This window comes from Acomys minous, assembly GCF_964271855.1.
Source record: "Acomys minous genome assembly, chromosome: 1".
NCBI lineage: Eukaryota > Metazoa > Chordata > Mammalia > Rodentia > Muridae > Acomys > Acomys minous.
The window spans coordinates 3,572,094-3,598,475 of NC_140483.1; the positions used below are offsets into that span (position 1 = coordinate 3,572,094).

General features: G+C 47.0%; 1 protein-coding gene and 1 long non-coding RNA gene across 2 annotated transcripts in view; one reads left to right on the forward strand and one right to left on the reverse strand.

Moving 5' to 3' along the window:
• The window catches only part of TRAF5 (TNF receptor associated factor 5), a 58,613-nt gene extending 32,934 nt beyond the window's left edge, over positions 1-25,679 (forward strand). Inside the window, exons 6-12 of the mRNA XM_084779737.1 lie at positions 693-770; positions 1,044-1,118; positions 11,340-11,432; positions 16,059-16,199; positions 18,243-18,347; positions 18,419-18,482; positions 20,000-25,679. Of these exons, the coding sequence (XP_084635863.1) occupies positions 693-770; positions 1,044-1,118; positions 11,340-11,432; positions 16,059-16,199; positions 18,243-18,347; positions 18,419-18,482; positions 20,000-20,577 (1,134 nt within the window). The 3' untranslated portion in view covers positions 20,578-25,679. The remainder of the gene's footprint in view (positions 1-692; positions 771-1,043; positions 1,119-11,339; positions 11,433-16,058; positions 16,200-18,242; positions 18,348-18,418; positions 18,483-19,999) is intronic.
• LOC311596394 lies at positions 14,041-14,787 on the reverse strand. Its single transcript, XR_014778815.1, has 2 exons — positions 14,673-14,787; positions 14,041-14,597 (listed from the first exon to the last, which is right to left on the reverse strand). It is a non-coding gene; the product is annotated as an uncharacterized lncRNA (long non-coding RNA).
• Positions 25,680-26,382: the final 703 nt, after the last annotated feature.

Sequence of the window (26,382 nt, forward strand, 5' to 3'; positions counted from 1 at the left end):
CATCTTAGCACTATGTAAGACCCTGATGTGCATCGTCCGGGCTGTAGCTGTAACTCAGTCGGCCCCACGCTCGCCTAACATTCACAAGGCCATAGATTTGATTCCACCACACAAACCAGGCAACAGGTACCTGGGCTCTCGGAGCTCGCAAAGTGGAGGCAGGGGATCTCAGGCGCGAGGGTGGCTCGTCCTCGGCTGCCTAGATAGGTAGTTCTCAGCTAGGGAAGAGGTAGGAGGTAGTTTGAGATTCTGCAAAGAGCTCTATGCCTCTTCCTTGGGGGGACTCGTATATTGTTGGTGAAAATAGCACTGTGGCCCCTGCTGCAAACTGGAGAGGTGAACCGCAGGCCTGAGCCACATGGATGCGGTGATGACAGCTGCTCTCTGCATTCTGTTTTCTGCCTGGAGAGGCAGGATCAGCACAGAGACACAGACGCTCTTACACGTGCAGAGGGGCCTCACTGGTAGATCCTCGGGCCCCAAGCCATCTGATCTCCCAGACACTCAGAAATCTTCATGTTGTTACCTGAATTAATTTGCATCGAGCAAGCAGATATTACTGATCTGTTTTTTGGAAGGGGGCTATAGCTTTCTATGGAGAGCAAGCAACAAGACATGTCTCTCTAGAGACACATTATAAATACCTCGGGGCAAGAGATCTTGGCTTTGTTTCCCACCACTCTGTGTTTCAGGACCATGAGGAGAACGTGTGCCCTGCGTACCCGATGTCTTGTCCCAACAAGTGTGTACAGACTATTCCGAGAGCAGAGGTGAGTAAGCAGCCCTCCCTGGAGAGTGCAGGGAAGTGGTTAGAACCCCGTGCTGTGGGGTTGATGGGAACCGCGGCCAAGGGCCTAGGGCCTACACGATCATGGTGTCGTCAACTGCGCCTGTCTTCCGGGCCCTCCCTCACACACCCTTTGCCTCACCAGGGTCTCTTCTCCTGTCCCCCCACTTCCTCCCACGTCACCCTCGGTTCCCTGATTCTACCAAGTGGTTGAAGAATCCGTGCGTTTCCACAGCACAGGCTGTCTGTTTTGCAGGTGCATGAACACCTTACTGTGTGTCCTGAGGCTGAACAAGACTGTCCCTTCAGGCACTATGGCTGTACTGTCAAGGTAGGTGTGGGCCACCTTCATCTCTGCCTCTGTAGTTTACTGGTGAGTTCACTTTACTCTCTAACTCCATTCAGGATATGGAAGTGTGGAAGGACACCAGAATTTTAAGACTACAAGGGTATTAGGGCTCTCCAGAGAAACAGAACTTCTATATGTGTGCATATTTGCATATGTATATGTTATGCACATATAGATGTGTAGAGAGACCCAACCTGCCACTGTGGGGTCCATATGCACCACATCTGCAAGCCAGCCCAGCAGCCTGGTCACTCAGGGGGGGCTTTCTGTGTTGTCGTCATGAAAGTCTGTGGCTTCAGGCTTTGCTCCTAGGCCTCCAGCTGATTGGACAAGGCCCACCCACCTTCTGGTTGGGTCGTCTTTACTTAAGGTTGACCAGTTGTAGTAACTATGTCTACAAAATATCCCCACAGCTACACCCAGGCTAGTTTTCATTGAACATAACCTAGCCAGGTGGTCACATAAAACCAACCATGGCAATGATTTTTTGTCAAATTCTGCTCTGTTGTGTCTACCAGGGTTAGGAACCCTCCAGAGTCATTCTTCCCATGATGCCACTAAGTGTTTTGATACAAAGAGCTTGAGGCGGTGGGTGTAGGTCTGTGTAGACTACCTGCCTGGCTGGGGTGAGGGAGGTGCTGGGTTTGATTCCCAGCACTGGGGAAAGAAATCACTGAAATAAAGTGATTTTAAATTGTGTTTTTAATATTTTTCAATATTTTAAAAACCCTTTATAGCCGGGTGTGGCAATGCACACCTTTAATCCCAGCACTCAGGAGGCAGAGGCAGCCAGATCACTGTGAGTTCAAGGCCAGCCTGGTCCACAAAGTAAGTCTAGGACAGCCAAGGCTACACAAAGAAATCATGTCTCAAATAAATAAATAAATAAGTAAATACCTTTAAAATAATTTTTCAATAAGTTGTACAAAATAAAAATAAAGAGAACAAAATTTGACTTCTATTTCAGGCCTTTTGGCAGATTCTAGTCAATCAGAGTAGGAGACTGAAACGTCATGGTGAGCATAACCCATACATTCCATAAGTCTAAAATTGCTCCAACTACATTTTTAACACAGGCACATTTTTAGTTTAAAAACTATTTGACTAGTTGGAATATAGTTTGGTGGTAGAGCAGGTTGGGAGCAGGTTGGGAGCAGGTGGTAGAGCAGGTCGGTCCCCAGCACCACCCCAACATGTATCATTAGGACCCTTTGAAGAGATTGTGACAACTGCTGGTTGTGTTACCTTTCCCCTGGCACCATTGCTTCCAGTGTTGGAAAGACTGTTTACTGTCAGGCTCCACCTCCAGCTGGGAGGTGTCCTAGCACTAACTGTAGGCTCTGACCTTTTCCAAACCTACTTTGGTTGAGGTTCTTTAACGCTTATACCTCCCTTCCAATCCACCTACCTTAGACAGGAGAGAAAAGAAGTTAATGGGAACAGGAGAAGTCGACCTTCTTAGACTCCGTTCCTGGGAGCAATTCCCCTGGCTTAGTCAATAGGATTTCAGCAGACCAGCAATTCAACCAAAGTTGCTGCTGGAACCTGGAGCCCTGAAGTGTTCTATAAAGTGGCCCTCTCTAGGAGTGTCTCCAAGTGGAGCGATGAACAGCCAAACGATACCAAGACTCAAAAAGTCCCATCCTCCTGTTTTGGGCATATACATACATACATACATACATACATACATACATACATACATACATACATCCTCCAGAGTCTGCACTAAGATGTGTTGCAGCTGGCAAAAACCAAGCCGCTGCATGAAATGGTTCATCTTTTAGTGGATAAACATCAGCTGTTCTCTCACAAGTCTGTTCCCCACTGCACACTTGGGATCAAAACAAAAACATGTTTACATCCACTGTATATCTCCTTTTCTTTTAAAAAATAATAAACTATATATAATAAAAAATAATTGTGAGAATTATCCAGTAAAAGTTACACTTACAAGGACCAGTCCATTTGCATTTGACAATCTTGGAGAAACTATTCCACTGTTTATCCTATCCTCCTGAGTCCTAGCATAGTGTCCAAAGTTTTCCTAAATCACTTTATAATTTACATTTATCAACCTCTAAACATGTTTTTAGCTTTTAAACTAATGCGTACAGTAATACTATGGCAGCTAGTCTTCAACCCCATCAGAGACTTAAGAAGGAAATATCCACTATGAAGGAGGTGCAGGCAAGCAACTTCCAACAGTACAGACAGGACAGAGAGAGTTGACTGCCTGGACAGTCACAGGTTTTTCTCTGTCATTGGGGTGTCCAGTCTTCAGCCTCCCATCTCAGAATATCTGACAGATTGTTCTGTGAAGCAGGACTTTTGAGGGACTGACCCACCTGGTCTCTGCAAAGCTGGACAGCCAGTTTCTCAGTATCGTGCTTGACCATAGTGGACGGTCAGTCTGTTATCAGCAGTAGAGATAAGAAGAGTTCCTCCGTCCAGGGGCTGCTCTGCCACGCTTGTTTCTTTGATGCCCCTCATCTTCACTGAAGTAGACTGGATGTGCTGCCAGGAGCAGATATGTCTCCCTGTCAGAAAAGCCCTTTATTATTAAATGCCATCTTCTGTAGATTCTAAAGTGTTTGAAAACAATCTATTTACTATAGTGCAAATCATATATGTGTCTATTCTATCTATGTATCTATGTATTATCAATTGATCGACTTACCTATCTGCCCCATTCCCAATAGACACGCATTGCTTGTTTTTAGCTATGTACTATCTGCTTAACCTTGAAAACATACAAGAAACTAAATGAAGCTTCTTCTGTAATTAACTAAACTAGTATCTAACAAGACTACAAATGAAATTTACAGGCGACTAACTACTAACTTGTATCTCCGTCCTGAATAGTTTGTAATAGTTAGCTCTCCTAAGACTAGAACTTTACATCATGTATTTAAATGCACAATATGTTAATCAAGAATTGAAAAAAATCTATCAACATACAATATGTACAATACATAAAGCGAAAGCTGAACAAAATAATCTTAAATTTCTATCGATCTACAATACCAATGTAAAATATTTGAGCCTAATTGATTCAATAATCTACCTTTTATCCTACAATTCTATATCGTCCCCTTTTATCTTTCCCTTTTTCCCTCCTTTCCCCTAACACTAGATAGGATAGAAAGAGAGAAAGAAGGATGGAGGGCAGAAAGAAAGAAATCCCTAAATGTAACCTTTATGAACTTATGACCAACCCCCTAGGCAATAACAAACATTTGTAACCCACCAAAAACACCCACCCCACCTATTGGGAATGGGAGTGTCATGTTCTCAAAATTACTTTTTGCTGTCTTTGGGGTAAAAACATCTTTTGGGTACCCTTAGAAAATAAGATATTGGCTAAGTACTGGAAAAGCTAGCTGTATCTGGTTCTGTCCAGTCTTTTTGGGTTTACTCCTTTGGGCTAGCCCTTTTAAAGCTGACATGCACGCATGAGGAAACAGTAGCTGAGGCAGTCTTTCATGTTGAATCACCTGGGCTACCTGCTTTGTCCTCATTATTATCTGGGTTTTTGCTCTGAAAATAAGCAAACTTTAAAAAGTATTAGTATAGGTGCATTTCTACATATATAAGGAATGTGAAGGTGTACAAATTATCTAAAGATAAACATCTGCCCAATTTTTGAGCAGGTGTAAGACATCAACTTCATACATCTGTTAGAGCTGTAATATCCATGCTGTATGTAAGAATGGCATGTCATAAGGACCAGGCGGCCCTTGAGATTTCCCTGCTATATGAACACATTCATATTTTGGTAGTAGTAGGAGGTCTTCCCTGGTCAGATCTAATCTTTATAAGTTTTGTCGGTAACCATATTTTTTCCACTCCCTGTAGATACATAAGCATAACCATGTCCCCATATCATTATAATATGTTGGTTGTCCTAGTTCCTCAGTTTTTTTCTATGACCCAATGTCTCTCAGCTGCTGTTGTTCCTTTTTCACCAACATTAAGAAAACGTGAAGTCATCAAAGCATTATTTAGTCTGTCCCTGGGGGTCTTTAGCCTTCCTTTTTGTTTAATAGGCATATCTTTTAAGGTATGATTAGCTCTTTCTACAACTGCTTGTCCTGTAGGATTGTGTGTGGTATACCAGTAATGTGCTTTATATTATAATATGCAAAAAAATTCTTCATCTTATTGGATACATATGCAGGAGCATTGTCAGTTTTAATTTATGCAGGTATCCCCATAATTGCCATTATTTCCAATAAGTGTTTAATTAAATAATCAGCATTTTCAGAACTTAAAGCAGATGCCCATTGAAACTCTGAGTATGTGTCAATGATATGATGTACATACCTTTGTTTTCCAAATTCTGAAAAATGAAGCACATCCATCTGCTAGATTTCATTCCTTTGGGACTCCTAGGGTCACTTCCGGCAGGCAGTGGAGTCTGGTTATACAAAGAACACATAGGACACTTTTTAATTACGTCATTGGCTTGTTGCCAAGTAATGGAGAATTTTTTCTTTAAACTTTTACTGTTTGGGGTTTTTTTTGGGGGGGGTTGTATTTTTTTTTTAAGATTTATTTATTTATTATGTATACAGTGCTCTGCCTGAACGTACAACTGCGACCAGAAGAGGGCACCAGATCTCATTACAGATGGTTGTGAGCCACCATGTGGTTTCTGGGACTTGAACTTAGGACCTTTGGAAGAGCAGACGGTGATCTCAACTTCTGATCCATCTCTCCAGCCCTAAACTTTTACTGTTAACATCATGCTTTTCATGAAAAATTGAGGCTTCTAACACATTTCCTATTAGTAATTGGTCAATTTCCTTATTTCCTTGTGCCAATGGACCTGGAAAACCTGTATGAGACCAAATATGAGTAATATACAATGTGTAGTTTCAACTTCTGATGGCCTGTTGCTATTCCATAAATAACAAAGTCAATTCTGAGTGATCAGGAGTAAATTCAGCAGTTTCAATATGCAAAACGACTCTTTCTGCATATTGAGAGTAATTATATTAAGAGATTCAGGAAAATCTAACAGCACCATAAGGATTGCATACAATTCTGATTTTTGTACTGAGGTAGATGGGCTTTTGATCATGTTAGTAATTTTATCTGACCTGTTTGCATCAGTATAGAAGGTTGGTGCCTCTGGAATTGGTGTTCTCTTTACAATACAAAGAAGGGTCCAATTAGTTCTTTTTATAAACTGCTTACATTTGCTTTTCAGGTATTTGTTATTAATTTCTCCCAAGCAGTTACTACATGCTCTTTGCCAATCTTCATTGATTACCCATCATGACATAATCTCAGCATGGCTCTACAATTTCCGCCAGGTCTGTTCCTGACAGTTGACACAGTCTTAGTCTACCTTTTATAATTAATTCAGAAAATTTTTCTATGTATGCCTTCAATTTTTTACTTTGCTTATGTGCTAAGAAGATCCGTTCCATGATTTTATCCTCCCTTTGTATAATGATCCCCATAGGAGAATGAGTTGAAGGCAAAATAACCAAAAAACAATCAATCTTAGAGTCAATTCTACTCACGAATGCATCTTGTAATCTTTGTTCTACCAGAATTAACTCTTTTTCTGCTTCAGCCATTAGACACATTGGACCATTTAAATCTGAATCCCCTTGTAATGTTTGAAACAAGTTACTTAACTAATGAGTAATTAATCCAATTATAGACCTCAGCCAGTTAATATCTCCTACCAATTTTTGAGAATCATTAAGAGTTTGCAACTGGTCTCTACGGATCTGTACCTTTTGTGGTCAAGTTTTTTGTTGGGTTATTTGATAGCCTAAACAGGTAATTGAATCTCCTATTTGTATTTTTTTCTGGAGCAGTCTGTAACACCCCCCGCCCCAGCATGGCAGAATTCCTTTTATTTCTTTAAACATTTTCTCTAAAGTATCTGCATCAAAATCAGTCAACAAAATATCATCCAGGTAATGGTGTTAGATTGAGGAAATTGCCAACAAATTATTTCTAATGGTTGTCGCACAAAGTGTTGACATAAAGTTGGACTATTCAACATTCCCTGTGGAAGTGCCTTCCAATGATATCTCTTCATTGGACCACTACTGTTCAGAGTAGGCACTGAGAAGGCAAACCTTTCCCTGTCCTGCTGATGCACAGGGATTGTGAAAAAAGCAGCCTTTTAAGTCAATTGCTACTGTAGGCCATGACCTAGGTGACAAAGAAGGTGAAGGAATTCCAGGCTGCAAAGGGCCCATTGGCTGAATTACTCTGTTCATTGTTCTTAAGTCCGTTTTCATCCTTCATTTCCCTGATTTCTTTTTACAACAAACACAGGGGAATCCCATGGCCTGGTAGACTATTCTATACGGTGAGCCTCCAGCTGCTCTTGTACCAGTTCCTGAAGCACCTGCACTTTTTCTTTTGCTATGGGCCACTGCTCTTGCCACACAGGTCTGTTTGATACACATTTCAGGGGCAAGGCTGTTGGTATATCAGCAGTGGCCATTTTTATAAACTTGAAAACTCAATACCTGTGAAGTTCTGTGTTTTGGCAATGGACACAGCTTGTGATTGCCCTTGATTACACGTATCAATACCTTCCCCAGGAGCATCTACCATCTCACCTCTAATTTCATCATTGTCTGTCTCTGTGATTGCAGCAATATTAATATGAGTATCCTATTGTTGTAAAAGATCCCTTCCCCATGAATTTATGGGTATGTCAGCCACATAGGGTCTCAGCTTCCCTGTTTGCCCTTCTGGTCCCACACACTTAATCCGCCATACACTTTGTCTTATTTCAGATAATTTACCAATTCCTATAAATTGTGTATTAGCCTTCTGAAGTGGCCAATCTGGCTTCCAATATTTTTGAGAAAGGATCGTGACATCTGCTCCTCTATCCACCAAACCTCCTGTTTCATTTGTACCATTAATTTAGGTCTCTGATCATTAACCCCTGTTTGCCAGAACACAGGTCTCCAGTCCTCCCAAATACACCCGTTCTTTCTACTGGAGCGGCTTTGCCCTTGATGTAAGGAAACAGTAACAGCTGAGCAATTCTATCCCCTACATTAATTTGCATCTCCTTCTTTACATATGCCATGATTTTAATTTCTTCTTTACAATCCCCATCTACAATACTGGAATGCACAATAAAGCCTTGAGAAGCTAATCCACTTCTTCCCAAGGTTATTTCTACTGTGTCCCTGAAGATAAAGGACCATAAACACCAGTGGTTATTTTGTAACATTCAGTCTGTGGAGATAGTGTAAGATACACACCTGAGGCGAGATCTAAAGCTGCGCTGCCTTCAGTAACATGCATTAAATCATCAGTACCCAGTCTTCGTTTTCCTGTGAGTTTGTTACCTCCTGGCTGACCAAAGAAAGACGGATCGGCTCATACTGTTTGCTGAGAGGCCTTGAGCTAACAGACCCCTCCTTCCATTTCCTGCAGGCATGAGATTACCTTGTACGTCTCTCTTGCATTGACAATCCCTAGACCAGTGTTTCCCTTTCCACAGTGGCTACAATACCCTGGAAGTCTTGGCACATCATCACCATCATGGCCAGAAGCGCCTTGTACTCTTCTACAAGAAACATTTACTCTAAAGTTAGTGCTCCTGTTATTTTGAGGTCTGGAACTTTTAACCTTACAGTCTCTTTGCAAATGGCCCAATTTACCACAATTAAAGCACCAGGTGTTTTGATATCTGAGACCTCTAGCTATAGCTTGTCCTATGACACTGTTTTGATGATCCTGAGAGATAGTTTTAACTGTCTCTCCTACCCATCCATCTAATGGGCTCCCCATGATTTTAATGGTCTAGTTGCTCTCTTACACTTAGTATTTGCATTCTCACACGCCATGATCAGTGTCAATGCCTGTCTGCTCTAGGATCTGCTGTGGCTCTATCTAGAGCTGAGCCCAGTCTCTGTAAGAACTCTGTGACGGCTTCTCCAGGGCTCTGAAATACCTCAGTAAATGAAGTGGTTGTTTAAACAGGCTCCTCAACCATATCCCAAGCTCTTAAGGCTGCAACACGACATTGATCAATTACTACATCTTCAGATCGGGTTTGCTCTCTTAAACCAGCATAACGCCCTTCACCAAGAAATTGATCTTTAACAACATTTAGCCCCCTTGTCATATTTTGTTGTTTTATTCTTGTGGCTTCATTTTTCCCAACACGATAACTACTGTAACTGTTGAGCAGCTTCTAACACAGCTGACACCAATCCCTTCCAATCTTGGGGAATAGGTCTATGCTACATAGCCCAGTTACTTAACATTTGTTTAACAAAAGATGAATTCATTTCATAACATTCAATAGCCTCTTTAAAATGCTTTAAATCTAGCATCTCTACTGGACGCCATGCCATCTCATCATAAGCCTCACCACCATCATTAGCAGGGAGATGTTGCACAAAGACTGAAAAAGCTGGTGGTGTCTGTGCAGCCCTAGAGAATTCCTCTATCGTGGCACTTGTCTCCAAAGCCCTTTGGCCTGTCTGCTTTCCCGTTCCTCTAGCGTCTTTACAGCCTCTCCGGCTTCCTGTTTTTCCTTGTCCCCTTCCGCATGCTGGTGCTCTGGACACCTGGTACATGGAGCAGGGTTGGGCGGCAATTGTAGGAAACACTGGCTCTCAGTTACCAGGTGTTTTCCCTTTACCAACAGCGCTTTTTGCTTTCCAAATGCTTCAACCTCTACCTGCAAATTCTCTAGTTGTACAGCCAACTCTGCAATCTTTTCTAGAGTGATAGGATTTGCTGACTCTTCCAGTTTCCGTATCTTATTGGTCTTCCAATCTTTTTTAAAATGTAATGCAGTAAAAAGAAAAAAGAAAAACTTCTCTTTGGGTATAAAGCAGGAAAGAACTTTGCCACAGCAGCTGTGATTTTGCTGACACCCTGAAACAGCATCTGTGTGTCTTCAAACCCTGCATCTTCCTCCACAGCATTAGAAGTTAAGTTGCCCATTATGCCCAAAGCATGTTGGGCGCCACCTGTTGGCTTCAGCCTTTTCCAAATGTACTTTATTTGAGGTTCTTTAATGCTTATACCTCCTTTCCAACCCACCTCCCCTAGATAGAGAAAGGAGGTTAAAGGGAAGAGGAGAAGTAGACCTTTTTTGGACTCAGGACCTGGGAGTGATTCCTCTGGCGTAATCGGCAGGATTTCAGCAGACCAACAATTCAACCAAAGTTGTTGCTGGAACCTGGAACAGCAACCGGAACCCAGAGCCCCAAAGTGTTCTCTGAAGTGGTCCTCTCTAGGAGTGTCCCAAAGTGGAGCGATGAACAGAAAAACAATACCCAGACCCAAAAAAACTCCATCCTCCTGTTTTGGAGATATAGATAGATAGATGGACAGAGAGACAGATAGATAGATAGATAGATAGATAGATAGATAGATAGATAGATCCTCTCAGAGTCTGTACTAAGATGTATTTCAGCTGGCAAAAACCAAGCCCCTGCAGGTGGTTCGTCTTCTAGTGGATAAACATCACCTGATCTCACATAAGTCTGTTCCCCATCGCACGCTTGGGATCAAAACAAAAACGTGTGTACACCCACTGCAGCTAACCTTAGTATCAAGGGCTGTGGAAAGGCAGAAGGGTTCTCTGAAAACTTCCTTGGAGCATCCTGCTACTAAGGGGCCAGCCCTCAACTGAGGGGAAGCTGTGGTGGATGTTTGCCTAGAGGCATGTGGTGATGCGGACCTTTTCTTTTATTAGCAGTAGAGTCTATCTGCAAATAAACAGTGTGAAGGTCAGGGGAGAGGTAACCACTTCTCTCTCACGTGTAACTCTGAGTGGAACAAAGTTGCACAGGCTGGAGTGAAAAGCCGCCTTCCGGCTCCCTGTGGCAGGGTAGTATAGAAGCGTGCATAGGGAGCTGGCGCAGGCTTAACAGCAGCCTGCAGGAAAGATAGGCTGTGCATGGCGACAGCTGAGAGGCGGTCATAGCTGCACTTCCTCTTTTAGTCAAGGCAGGAAGAAAATCAACACAGAGAGAGTTGCTAGCAGGCTGGTTGCTTGTCAGCTCGTTTGGTCCTGGCTACTGGACAGTTCGAGGGAAGGAGACTATGGAGTCATTTTTTCCTGCAGTTCTCTAGAAAGAGTGCATGCCCGAAACTAATAAAGTTGCTGAGACTCTGTAGCCAAGTACTTGTCAGGCACCTCCTTTGGGGCGCTCAGTAACTGGACTTCCCTTTTGCTTTGTGTTGAAGGGTAAGCGGGGGACCTTGCAGGAGCATGAGCGGGCGGCCCTGCAGGACCACATGCTGCTGGTTTTAGAGAAGAACTTCCAGCTAGAACAGCAGGTGAGTCGTGGGCCCACGCGTGAAGGGTCAGGAGCATGGCTGACACCGGCTGCTCTGTGTTTGGTTTGTTGCATGCTCGCTCTGGCTCCGTGAAAGCTGACAAAAGGCGCGTACTTTTCCACTAGTGGCCAGATACACTCTTGATGTTATAGAACCTTTGAGCTGGAAGGTGCCTTGGAGTTCTTTGTGTTTGCTGCCTCCCCTGCACATGTGCTAACTAAGATCAAAGAAGCTTGAAGTCTGCTCTAAGTGGCAGACTGGGTCTCAAACCCGCACTCTCGATGGCTTCCCATCAGCTCCACAGCTTCCTACCTACCAGCTGTTTGACATTTTTAAATTAAATCAGTCAGAGCCTTTAGCAGTCGATGGCCTGTATTACGGGCTTTGTGAACTTTGATGTAAATCTAAACTGCTTTGGAGCTTTGTAACTTGATAAACATATACTAACTTTAGTCACTCACCATGGCTGTCAAGCTGTCAGGCTCCTGGAATGTTCATCGAAGACCCCCATAAAGGCTGGCGCTAAGGAGCAGCTGTATGACAGTGAATTAGCTTGCAGGAGTATTTCCAGAGGCGTCTCAGGCCCGCTGTCAGTGAAGCAGTTTACCACTGCAGATTATTTTGTGATGTCTGATTCCACATTACAGTCGATGTGTGCCTGTCAGAGTCACAGCCAGGAGAGAATTTAAAATGCTGACTCAGCAGTAACTGGTTTTCTTCCTCACCCCCCTCTGTTCCCACCGCCACCCCGTCCCCTACCCCATCCCCACCCCACCACCACCACCACCACCACCACCACCCCCTGGCACCTGAGCACTGCAGGTTCTTTCTGTTCTCACTATGGGGCCATTACTGATTAAACAGACAGTATTGCCTTGCTAGAAGCACTGAGTCATGCTCAACATAGCCTCTCCATGAAAGATCACGGGAATATAAATAGATAAGTGTCTGGGCCTTCTGGAACACAATAATGCTGTGCGGGATACAGAGGCTGCAGCAAAGCACTCTGGGAAAGCTGTGGAAGGCTTTTCAGGGTAGGTCACCTAAGCTGTGCCTTTGTGTATGACATGTGTGCGCATGAGTGCATGTGTGTGAGGAGGCCAGAAGAGGGTGTCAGGTCCCCTGGAGTATATGAAGCTGTGGGCTACCCAACATGGGTTCTAGAAATTGAGCTCAGGTCCTCTGCAAGAGCAGTGCTGTTCTTAACTGCCGAGCCCTCTCACCAGCTCCCTAGGCTGACACTGGAGACAGACGGTTCCGCTGAAGTGAAAACAGGGTGAGCAGAGGGAGGGCTTGTGCACAGACAGGCTGGCATATTAGGGTGCCTGGACTCCCGAGTGGGAGACAGGAGTGTCTGGAGACTGAAGTGTTGGGTTGGGACAGCAACAACCTCCTGTGAGCAAAGATCTGAATACTGTGTGTTCATTTAACTCATGTGTCGTCTGCCTTGTCTCGGAAGAGATTTAATCAGAAGTTAAAACTAATGTTTTTTGGTGTTAAAAAGACTTGGCTATTTGTCTGGCTTTTTGAAAATGAGGCGTCTGGTAACAGAGTGGCAGTGGCTGACAGGCCTGAGCCTGCAGCCTGCTCACCCACGCTGGTTCATGCCTTCCTGTTCCCATTTCCTCATTGGCAAATAGGGCCGTGGTGGGTGGGAGTGAGGGGATGTGTTAGCGCGTTCAGCGTGGTGCCTGGCACTCAGAAGCATTCCAGTACTGAGAAGGAGCAAGATGCTGGCAGAGGTGGTGACGGAGGCGCTATGCCAGCGGACTGCAGACGGCGTGGAGACTTTCTGAGGCTGAAGTGGCACGCTTTACGCTTGGGAGGCAAAGAACCTGGGGCTGTTATTTACTGAGCTGGGTACCACAAGAACAGGAACAGGTTAGACTCAAGGGTGGGGAGAGGGACTGGCGAGTGTGTGTGTGTGGCCACTTGTGCATTCCTTCATCAAGCACACACATATCCATTGTCTTCCATGTAAGGCACCACGCTGGGACCAGAGAGTAAAGAAGTGTGACACAATCTCAGCAAACACTCTAGCGGAGGAAAAGACAACAATAAAAGCAAGCTCTGCGGCGGATGAGATGGGTGATGGGTGGAACTGGAAGGGTCTGGGTGGGTGGTGCAGGTGAGGAGATATCCTCAGGGGCAGCACTTTGCGTGGCTGCACTGAAAAGGTAGTTTCCGGCTGAGGGAAGTTCCCTGTGAGAGCCAGATACTTAACAGTCTTGGTGGATACATGTGAGCCAGCTAGGTGCTGTATGGCTGTTGTACAGGATGCACATGGGCTAGCTAGGTGCTGTGCAGTCTCGCTGGACAGGATGCACATGGGCTAGCTAGGTGCTGTGCAGTCTCCCTAGACGGGATGCACATGAGCTAGCTAGGTACTGTACAGTCTCGCTGGACGGGATGCACATGGGTTAGAAATGAGCATGAAGCCTCAAGGGACTCAGATAATGTAGAGCCCCATGTGCCCTTTTTAAAAAAGCCACCAAAGAAATTGGAGCAAGAGAAACAGATGATCAGATTTTTCTTGGTTTTAGTCATGGTGTGGAACGTGAACTGGAGGAGAACATTTGCCAGTAAGCAGCTGTTTTTTTAGCACCCGCTGGAGCCAGGATCCATCTAGTTGCTGTGAGATCCAGGCTGGTCCCAGCTTCCACAGAGGAAACACTCCTGTGTGAGGGTAGAAGGTCTCAGGATAGGACCAGGTGGAAAGTGGCACACCCTAGGTAAGAATTAATGAAGACTGAGAGCTAAAATAGATGGGACGTGTGTGTGTGTGTGTGTGTGTGTGTGTGTGTGTGTGTGTGTGTGTGTGTGTGTGTATAAGTCTATATGTATCAATATATCTATATGTGTCCGTGTCTGTGTGTATCAGTATATGGTATGTACCTTTGTGGGGTGTGTGTTTCTGTCTAACTGTGTATGTGCGTGTGTGTGTGTGTGCGTGTGTGTGTGTGTGTGTGTGTGTGTGTGTGTGTGTGTGTGAACACCTGGGAGGTGGAAGCAGGAGGACTAGGTCATCCTGAGCTATGTAGCTAGTTCCAGGTCAGCCTGGGCCATACCAGACTCTTTTTAAAAAACCCAGAAACCAAATAAACATGCAAATGAGATGAAGTGAGAAGTGGATGCAAGAGCCTGGCTGTGTCTGATTGCAAGAGCCTCTCTGTGTCTGATGTGCAAGAGCCTCTCTGTGTCTGATGTGCAAGAGCCTGGCTGTGTCTGATGTGCAAGAGCCTGGCTGTGTCTGATTGCAAGAGCCTCTCTGTGTCTGATTGTGCAAGAGCCTCTCTGTGTCTGATGTGCAAGAGCCTGGTTGTGTCTGATGTGCAAGAGCCTGGCTGTGTCTGATGTGCAAGAGCCTGGCTGTGTCTGATGTGCAAGAGCCTCTCTGTGTCTGATGTGCGTGGAAGCTGCCCAGCATTCAGACAGAACAGGGCCACTCTCTTAGGTTTTGGTTGTTTCCCTCAAGCAGGTTACAACTTGTGAGCTTCCGGGGTGGCTGAGTGGGTTTGAGTACTTGCTGCTGCACAAGCGCCAGGACCTGCATTCAGGTCCCAGCCACACAGGCATGGTGCCAGGGCCACCAGCCTCGTCCAGGTCCCAGCCACACAGGCGTGGTACCAGGGCCACCAGCCTCGTCCAGGTCCCAGCCACACAGGCGTGGTACCAGGGCCACCAGCCTCATCCAGGTCCCAGCCACACAGGCATGGTGCCAGGGCCACCAGCCTCATCCAGGTCCCAGCCACACAGGCGTGGTACCAGGGCCACCAGCCTCGTCCAGGTCCCAGCCACACAGGCGTGGTGCCAGGGCCACCAGCCTCGTCCAGGTCCCAGCCACACAGGCGTGGTGCCAGGGCCACCAGCCTCGTCCAGGTCCCAGCCACACAGGCGTGGTGCCAGATGGCCACCAGCCCCGTCCAGGTCCCAGCCACACAGGCGTGGTGCCAGATGGCCACCAGCCCCGTCCAGGTCCCAGCCACACAGGCGTGGTGCCAGGGCCACCAGCCTCATCCAGGTCCCAGCCACACAGGCCTGGTGCCAGGGCCATCAGCCTCATCCAGGTCCCAGCCACACAGGCCTGGTGCCAGGGCCATCAGCCTCATCCAGGTCCCAGCCACACAGGCGTGGTGCCAGGGGCCACCAGCCTTGTCCAGGCCCAGTGAAAGCTGTAGAGGAAGCGCCAGACACACACGTGTGCAGACATTGCAGATGCGTGTGTGCGCACATTGACCATGATGTCTATGTTTTGCTCCTGGCTTGGCTGCACTTGCATGTGTGCCGACAGTTACCTGAAGGGCTCTTTGGGTTCTCGAAGGGCAGAGGCAGAAGGTAAAACTCAGCGAGGTCTTGTGTGGCACTGATTGGTGTCCTGGGTGTCTGGCAGCACACACTGAGAGAGTACACCAAGCCAGTTCACTGACGTCTGCCACCTGGCACTCGTGACCGGCTAGCCCATCACCATGGGTGAGGGATGGGACGTCCTCTGGGTTGCACGGGACTCTGCCTGACGACGATTGCCTAGAAATGCACATGGACTGCTCCCCTCTGGAAAGCCTCACCCCAGTAGCCCGTGTGCACACACTTAATGACTCGTCTTTCCTGCCCTTGTGCCATTATTAGATCTCTGACTTATATCAGAGTCTCGAGCAGAAAGAAAGCAAGATCCAGCAGCTGACGGAAACTGTGAAGAAATTCGAGAAGGAGCTTAGGCAGTTCACACAGATGTTTGGCAGAAACGGAAGTTTCCTCTCAAACGTCCAGGTAAGGGCTCCATAGATGCCGGCCCAGGGATTGAAAGCGCTGGCTCAGCGGCTCACACCCTGTAAGTCCAGTTCCACGCAATCGATGCTGTCTTCTGCACAGGCTGCTGCACACACGTGCTGCACATGTGTACACTCAGGCACACACACACACACATCCATATAAAATAAATTATCTTTTAAAAGAAAGGCTGGAGGAATGGCTCAGCAGTTAAGAGCACGTGCTGCTCTTGCCGGGGACCAGGGTTCAGTCCTCACGTGGGGTGCTGCATAACTACCCGTAATTCCAGCTCCAGGGATCCAGTACCCAAAAATGTGACCTCTGCAGGCACCTAAGCATGGATGAGGCTCATACAAGGTTTACAGACACACATGCAGGCAAAGCACTCGCATACAAGGTTTACAGACATACATGCAGGCAAAACACTCACATACAAGGTTTACAGACATGCATGCAGGCAAAACACTCACATACAAGGTTTACAGACACACATGCAGGCAAAACACTCAAATAAAATAAAATGGACAGCCGGGTGTGGTGGTGCAGGCCTTTAATCCCAGCACACAGGAAGGCAGAGGCAGGTGGATTGCTGTGAGTTTGAGGCCAGCCTGGTCTACAAGGTGAGTCCAGGACAGCCAAGGCTACACAGAGAAGCCCTGTCTTGAAAAACAAACAAAACTTAATTATAAATCTTTTAAAGAAAGGTAAAATAACCCAGATGAGACATGGCTTTCCCATTCAAAGCTGATTTTGTTTTGTTTTGTTTTTCAAGACAGGGTTTCTCTGTGTAACCCTGGCTATCCTAGACTCTCTTTGTAGACCAGGTTGGCCTTGAACTCACAGCAATCCACCTGCCTCTGCAGATGTGCCACCACACCCAGCAAAGCTGATTTTCTTTAGTCAGCAGTGAAGGGTTCTCTTAACTTTTAACATGGAAACCATTTCAAATGCACAGAAATGCTGCCAGAGTTAGGTGAATGCCGGAGCCCCTGCACAGCCTCACACCTTTTGTCCCGTTGGTCTGTGTCTGGGCGTGTGGCCATGGACCACCAGAGAGAAGACTGCACGTGTGTGGCCCTCTGTCTCCAAGAATAACACCACCTCTTACGTGACCCAGTGTATTTACCAGTGCCGGTACATGCAACATTTATACCATACTTTCAGAGTATGTGTAGAAATGGGCGGTTTAAGTAAGGCTGGGTTATATTTTCTGCTTGAGAACATTGAGAACATAGTCTGCATTCTTGCAGACAGCGAATTAAAATCATTAATCACTCTGGGAAGGGCACGCCTTAAACATCACTTGGTGGATCCACAATCAGACCCTAATGAATAAAAGTTCTCCTATGATGAGGTTTGTGGTGGAAGATCCTAAGACATATAATGTGGGCAATATATTTGAAATTTATATTGTTCCAGAAAAATCTAGGCCACAAAAACTTTATATTTGTTCAGTACATCACGTTCTGTATGTGCTGTGCTTGTATGTGCAGCTGTGTGTGCATACATGCATATGCATATGTGAGCATGCCCACCTAGCACACCATGAGTTCTCATGTTTTTTCTAAACAGAGACCAACAGGGCGGGATTAAGACTATATGAGCACTTGGCTGGCAGATTACGGTCTTCCATGTGAGCGATCCACAGAGCTTGTAGGCCTCTTCCAGTCCTGTGGCCTGCTCAGCCTCCTCACAGTGAACAGGTGGGCCTGCTGCTGGCCGGGCTCAGCCTCCTCACAGAGAACAGGTGGCTGGGGGGATGGCTTCTGGGGAGAAGGAAGTACTAAAGTGAGAGGAGCAACAACTGAAGAGCTGTGTGTAAGTGGAGGGGACTTCAGCTGCAGGAAGCAAAGCGCAAAGGTTCAGACTGGAGAGGAGGAGGCAGAAAACTCTGCCGCGCTCACCGGATTCTCTCTCTGGACTGTGTCACTTTTGTTTTCTTGGTGGATTATTTGTGAAATGTCTGTGCTAAAATTCAGTCTGAACAAATTACAAATCTGTTGTCTAAGTTCCAAAATATGATGCTCTTTTATGTACCTCAAGGCTCTCACCAGTCACACTGACAAGTCGGCTTGGCTGGAAGTGCAGGTGCGGCAGCTGCTGCAAAGAGTTAACCAGCAGCAAAGCAGGCTTGACCTGCGGGCCTTGGTGGACTCCATTGACAGCGTGAGGCGCAAAGAGTTAACCAGCAGCAAAGCAGGCTTGACCTGCGGGCCTTGGTGGACTCCATTGACAGCGTGAGGCAGAGGATTACCCTGCTGGAAGCCAGCGACCAGAGACTGGGTAAGTGTGGTTAGCAGTGGCCCCTCTCAGGACCTCCAGGGCTGCATGCATTTGTCACGGGCAGCTCTCCTGGGATGCAGAGCGCTGCATCCTGTTGGTGAAGCAGCCTGACACTCACCTGCCTCAGAAAAGGAGGGTCACCTGAGTGTGGGTGGAGTCAAGAGACGGAAACAGCCCAGGAGTAGTGTCTGTGAAGAACATTGGGAGGATACTCAGCTCAGGATGACGTGGGTGTAAAAGCTGGGAGAGGGCGTGGCTATTAGCCGGCACCCTAGGCCCAGTGAGGTGGCTATGCCAGTGATTACAGTTACTTTTCTGAGGCTGTGATAAAGCGCCATGACCAAGGCATGTTAGAAGCGTGGCGGCAGGCAGGCATGGCGCTGGAGCAGCAGCAGAGAGCTCTTTACTCACAAACAGAAAGTGAGAGCTAGTTTGACATGGCACAAATCCCTTGAAACCCCAAGCCTAGTGACACACTTCCTCTAACAAGACCATACTGTCTAATCCTCCCTAAATAGCCACCACTGGGAACCACGTAGTCCAATGTCCAGAACTCAAGGGACACAACTCAGTTAACGATAACACCCAGAGCTCGACTTCTAGAGCCCACACAGAGGAGGGAAAGAGCCAACTACTGAAAGTTTCCTCCGAACCCCACATGTGTGCTGTGGCACACACATGCCTGCACTTACACACACACACACACACACACACACACACACACACACACACACACACACACACCACATGTTTGCTGTGGCACACACATGCCTGCACTTACACACACACACACACACACACACACACACGCGATAACAACAACAACAATGACAAACCTTTTCACATGTAAAATACATTGAGGCATAATAATAATAAAGCCATTTAACTGTAAAATGTGTCACAGGGGCAGGGGAGATGGTTCAGTAGGTATGCACTTGCCTGGAGTTGACTCACGCACTAGAGCCACGTGAATGCTGCCTGTGTTTGAGGGCTACCTGTAACCCTAGCTCTCTGGGGGCTGAGACAAGGCCTTGATCCCCAGGACAAGCGAGCTAGAACAGCAGGGAGAGGTTCAGGGAGAGGCCTGCCTCAGAAGACTGAAAAACAGTTGAGGAAGATGCCCTGCATCAACCTCTGGCCTCCAGATGCCACTGGCACCTCACACCCAGGCACGCACACAAGCGAGCATGCATAGACACGTGCATCACGCCCACACCCACACCAACCATCATAAGGCTCGGATGTCTTATCTTAGGCAAGCTTTGGGTTAAGAGGGTAGGGTCCCTGTTTGCCTGGTGTCAGCTTACCAAGGTGTGGCACCCACTGAGTTCATGTTAGTGATGTGTATGTTACATGTGTGTGTTACATGTGTGTGTGTGTGGTACGAGTGTGCAGTATGCATGTGCGGTACATGTGTCTGTGGTACATGTGCGGACACTGTGCTCAGTTCTTCTTGACCACGCCTGTGTTTCACTGGCTGTGTTTAGACTGTAGCCCCTGCCCTGGCTTCCTTTCAGTTGTCCTGGAGGGGGAGACCAACAAGCACGACGCGCACATTAATATGCACAAAGCACAGCTGAACAAGAATGAAGAGCGGTTCAAACAGCTGGAGGGCGCCTGCTACAGCGGCAAGCTCATCTGGAAGGTGACAGACTACAGGGCGAAGAAGAGGGAGGCAGTGGAGGGCCACATAGTGTCCGTCTTCAGCCAGCCTTTCTACACCAGCCGCTGCGGCTACCGCCTCTGCGCCAGAGCCTACCTGAACGGGGACGGGTCGGGGAAGGGGACGCACCTGTCCCTGTACTTTGTGGTCATGAGGGGTGAGTTTGACTCGCTGTTACAGTGGCCATTCAGGCAGAGGGTGACCCTGATGCTTCTGGACCAGAGCGGCAAGAAGAACCACATCGTGGAGACCTTCAAAGCTGACCCCAATAGCAGCAGCTTCAAAAGACCGGACGGGGAGATGAACATCGCCTCCGGCTGTCCCCGCTTCGTGTCGCACTCTACCCTGGAGAATGCCAAGAACACCTACATTAGAGACGACACGCTGTTCCTGAAAGTAGCCGTGGACCTCACCGACCTGGAGGACTTGTAAATGTTGACTGATAAGGTGCCCTCTGGCACAGGGGACAGAGGTGACTGGCCTGAGCACAGCCCTCTGGACTGAACGTGCCTTTGTTCTTGTCTAGTTGCCTTTAACGTCTGAAGTGTCACCTTTCCATCTTGGATCCTTTCCCGGGTTGAAGCTTAAGACACTCAGAATATTGCTGTTATTTATATTTTTATATCTTCTGAAAATTATAATAATCTTGACAGTAAGGCTGGGCCCCTCTCTCTCACTAGTGTTAGGGAGACGTTTCCAGGGGGTCTGGAGCTCAGTGAGCACTCAGAGGCAGGATTGGACATTTATCTGCTGCCTTACTGCTCTGCACCTGACATCTTTTCAGAGGCAGGCAGGCTGTCGCCGCCCCGCGTGGGTGATGTAGCCACAGGCAGTATGCTGCATTTGGACCACAGTCCTTCAGCTAAGTACAAAATCCTTGGAAACCGTATTACCTCTCTGTATTTTATTTAAGGTTCACCAGCAGTCTGCAGCACCGTTTTCAGAGTTGCCTAACAGTTGGTGAATGGGGTGAATGCGGTTAGCACTTTATCCTCCTGACACAAAACAGAAGGCATTGTCGGATAGCATGTGTCTCAGGCTTATTGGGGTTGCCTAGGTAAAAACTATCTTCCTGGTCCAACAGTCAACTATACCAGTTTCACAAAGCTTACTCAAGCAGCTTTTGTATAATAGCAGGTGTGAAGATGAGCAATAGAAAAAATATGAGAAAAAGATAAAGGGGATTCCATCTGCCATGGGTAGCAGCTGTCCAAACACACCTGTTCTTTTGGAAGAACATTTAAATTAATACACTGACCAGAAAATGGGCCCGTGTAGAAACTTATAGTTTCCTGTCAAAGTCCCGAGTACTTTGCGACCAGAACTGACCAGGCTCTGGCGTATCTGTCTACTGCAGGGGTTTTCACCCTGTGTGTCACAACCCTTTGAGGGTCAAATGACCTCTCACAGAGGTCACCAAAGAACATAAGAAATCAGATGTTTACATTACAATTCATAACTAGCAAAATTAAAGTTATGAAGTAGCAACAAAAATAATTTTATGACTGCGAGTCACCATAACATGAGGAAATTATTAAAGGGTCATAGTATTAGGAAGGTTAAAGCCACTGGTCTTTTGGGTCTATGTCTAAATACAAGCCATGATATGTCATTCAGCTCAGTAAGCCTGAGGCTGAATCGGCCAACTGTCCCTGATTGGAAACACAAGCTCTGCCATGTAGCCAGCGTTTGCTGCTTTGTGGGTTCCTTACTCTCTTCCACTATTCTCCACCCTAACCCCACCCTTCCAAGCCCCCAACACTAGGAAGGAGAGAAAGGATGGTGGGGTGCCGTTATCGTTCCCCTGCCTCCTGCTGGTTAGGGGCATCGAGCTCTGCAGGGCAAGTTTGATCCTGGCCAGCAGGATATTCAATTCCTTGTCTTTTTGTGCACAACCACTTGACAAACAGCAACCAGAAACCAGACAGTAGCAGCAGGCGCTGCCCCTCTCGGGCTCCACATTTATATAACCCCTTAAGAATCCCCAGACTTCCAAATATCATACACTTCTGAAACTATCTGCAGCTGGCAAGACCACACCCCTGCTAGAGCATGAGGCAAATCACAGTCAGCTGCGGTGGATGGTCTGACGCATCCCCATAGCCCACACCTGGGGTTAAAACAAAAACAGAGTCCCATAACATTTCTGGTTTGTTTTTTTTTTTTTTAACCAAAAGCTCTCACTACAGTGCTAGCCTCCTTGCTCATGCAGTTGGCTCTTAAGCACAGAAGGACAAGTGCCACGGCCCAAGAGCCACTTTCGAGCTCACTCGATGGTGGCCATGCTCTTATAATTGGTGCTTAACCTATATAAGAAACAGAGCCTGGGCTGCAGGCATGGCTCAGTGGGTAAGAGTGCTTGCTGCTCTCCCAGAGAACCCGAGCTGTGTTCACAGTGCCCTTGTCAGGTGCGTCGCAACCACCTGTAACTCCAGCTCAGGGTTTCTGATGCTCTCCCTCCAGCCTCTGTGGACACCTGCGTTTACACCTGCGCATGCCCTCACACAGACGCTCACAGGTACACACCTGCGCATGCCCTCACACAGACGCTCACAGGTACACACCTGCGCATGCCCTCACACAGACGCTCACAGGGACACACCTGCGCATGCCCTCACACAGACGCTCACAGGTACACACCTGCGCATACCCTCACACAGATGCTCACAGGTACACATAACCAAAAATGAATCTTAAAAACGAAACATGGGGCTGGAGAAAAGGTTCAGCAGTTAAGATCACTAACTGCTCTTTCAGAGGATATAGTTTCTTTCTTTTTTTTTAGTAGATTCTTTTTTTTTTTTAAGATTTGTTTATTATTATGTATACAGTGTTCTGCCTGCATGTACACCTGCAGGCCAGAAGAGGGCATCAGATCTCATTACAGATGGCTGTGAGCCACCATGTGGTTGCTGGGAATTGAACTCAGGAGCTCTGGAGGAGCAGTCAGCGCTCTTAACCTATGAGTCACCTCTCCAACCCCCAAGAGACACAGTTTCTGACATGGTGGCTCACAACTACCTATAACTCAAGCTCCAAGGGATCTGATGCTCTCTTCTAGCCTCTGTGGGCACTGCATTTGTGTGGTGCACAGACATGCATGCAGGCAAAGTACCCATACACATAAAATACTGGTTTTAAGTAGAAACAACTTACCTGGCTGGCTTCTGGGAGTCCAGGAACTCTCTTAATCTCTTCTGTGAAAGTCAAGACACAAGAGCCTTGCCACAGAACTTGTCTCAAAGGATAGAACTTGAAAAAACAGACGTAACATAGAAATACACTATAGCATGGCTGCCGGCGAACAGTGATGGGCTACCCACAGCCTCAGAATGATCCACAAGTGTTGCAGTTGCTTTTCCTCCCAGCCCCAGGCTCCAGCAATGATGACTCGTGATACTCAAATATATATTTACAAATACTTAGGCCATATAGCTAGGCTCTTCTCTGACTAGCTCATAACTTAAAATAACCCATTTTATACTAATCTACATTCTCCCATGCGGCTGGTTACCTCTGCTCAGACACTATGCATCTGTCCTCCTCACAACTTGCTGCCTGAATCTATCCCCTGACTATACTCCTGGCTCTCTCCTGAATCCTTTCTGCCTCCCGGATGTCCCACCTCCTATTTCCTGCCTCAGCTATAGGCCATGAGATTTTATTGACAGGTGATGCTTCCATACAGACACAAGAGATTCCTTCTACGAAGAAGCCCAGGCTGTAGCCCACATGGCCAGAGTGGGGCATTCTGTGGCTTTGTTCACTAGTTCATGTCTGTATAAGCTAGTGTTATCTAGCACAGCAGAATTTATAGAACATGTGTGTGTGTGTGTGTGCGCGCGCGCAGCGCAAGCGTGTGCATGCGTGTGTCAGTTGTGCAATGAACCCCGAGGCATCCCTCTTCATCAGTGGAGTAGTCTGTTCATGAGGCCTGGCTGGAGGAAGTGGGCCACTGCGCTATGCCTTTGAAGGGCATATCGTGACCTGGCCTCTTTGCCTGGCCCTCCCTCCACTTTCTCAGATCCAGTATGCCCTTCCACCACAGTGCTCCGCCTCACCACAGGCCCAAGTCAGCGAGGCAGTGAGCATGAAGCTTCTGAGGCTGAGCTGAGCCCTTCCTCCTGAGCTGTGTCTGGGGTAGTACAAGCAAGCACCACCCGCCCCCATTTTCCATTCAATACAACTACTCACCACATCCTTTGTTGTGTTTTCCAAGATGTGCTTGCAAATAGCAACCTAAAAACATGTCCTTTTGCCTCCAGCCTTGACTGGGCCTCATAGTAAAGCTGGCTCTGTCCGCATAAGTGTGGGTGTGCTGGCCCCAGGGCATGAGAACCAACCCTGCCTCTTATAGATGGAGAGGCACTGGGTGACCAACCGGAGCAGGGCTAGAGAGCTCGCCCTGGTGGTGTGGATAAGGAAGAGCGGTGCTGGAGAGCTCCCCCTGGTGGTGTGAATAAGGAAGAGCGGTGCTGGAGAGCTCCCCCTAGTGGTGTGGATAAGGAAGAGCCAGTGTCCTTGTACAGCTCAGCTACCACCTAGGCTCTGAGTTGGCCCACACCAAAATCTACATCACCTACAAACGTTTAGGCTGTGTTGAAAGGGCCAGTTTTGCTGATCCAAAGCTGCAGGATCTCCATGCCACAGAGCACCAACAGGATAACTAGGAGGAGTCCTGGCAAGGATCCAATATTGACGTTGTCACAGAAGTCAGGGACCTCAAACCACACCAATGACTAAATGCAAAGAATATTTGCAAGTAGAGATGTGGACAGAGGGACACACTGTGGGGCACACTGTAGCTTCCATGGTGCGGGGTTCTCTATGCTTGTGTGTGTGTGTGTGCGGTTGTTGTTTTACTGTATTGGGGGGGGGCAGAAGAGGAGGTTGCAAGAGCAAAGGGTGGATATGAGGGAATATGGGCCAGGGTACATGTGAAATTCTCAAAGAATCAATAAAAAGTTAAAAATATACACATAAACAGAAGAATGGGGCTGGGGGGGAGGAAGCACTTCCTCTTTCTTCTCATTTACAGATAGAACATTAAAATCCATCAAAACAATTCAGGGAAAATATCCACAACAACAAAGGCAGGTAATGGGGGGAAGTATTTTATTTTATTTTGTTTTGTTTTGTTTTACTGTGGGGTTATGGAGGAAACCCCAGGCCTTACTTATGGTAGACAAGTGAAGACTGTTGATCTTCACCCAGCCTGTGTCCCTGTCAGATGCCCTCGTCCACCATGTGGTTAAATATTACCGGGTTGGTGTTCACCCACTACCCAACAAAGCATGCTACTTTAAAGTTTATTTGACAAATCAGTTTTTAGGCAATCATCTGTGTGTATCTGTGTATGTGTACCCACTTCTATGTACAGGTGCACATGTGCATGTGTCTGGAAATTAGCCTCTGCTGCATTGTATTAAATCAACATTGGAAGATATAAAGGTGCTAACCTAAAAATATCAACACTTGCTAAAAGTTTTCATTGCCATAGTTAAAATTAAACTAACAGATAGTTTTTAAAGGTTTCTGAGTGTTTCTATTCCTGAGAAAAATGTTCACGAGCCCACAGAGGCTGCATTTTCTAGCATGTTCCGTAATGTTGTTCAGCTTAAGTGCAGTCCTCTGCTGAAACAAGCTCAGCATTCCAAAGCCCACTTCCTTGTCCTGGCTAGGATTTGTCGGGGAGGTGGGGAGGGCGTGGGGATCCGACGAGACCCGGACAGGAGGAGGAAGACACTCCGGGAGCAAGGGCCTCCTCTCATCCTCAGCTGAGACCTGTGCTGCTGGCAAGAGGGTTCTGGTCCCTGCTCGGGCCAGGTCCATCTGCTGGAGTCTCACCAAGCATCCAGGCTTCAGAACTCAGGCCAAAAGCAGTCACAGGCAGAAGGGAAGCAGAGCTGACCAACAGCGCTGCCAAAGGAGTTGGGAAAATTCATCTTTTCTCCAAGTAAGCCAGCTGTGACACTGCCAAGCACAGAGAGCTGCCTGACAGGGAGAAGTGCCCATAAGAACTTCTGCCTGACAAAACGTTCAAAGTTTCCACAGGAATTCACTTTTCAGACATGATTTAACGAGTGCCCCTCAGCCACTGAGCAAGCATCTGTAGCTTGTACACTGGCAGAATGGGGCAAAAGCTTATGTTGGGACCCATTTTGAAAATAAAGCATCTTGAAATAATTGGGCATCAGGAATGCTTGCAAGTATCCCTTAAAGAAGGCAGGGGCCTTC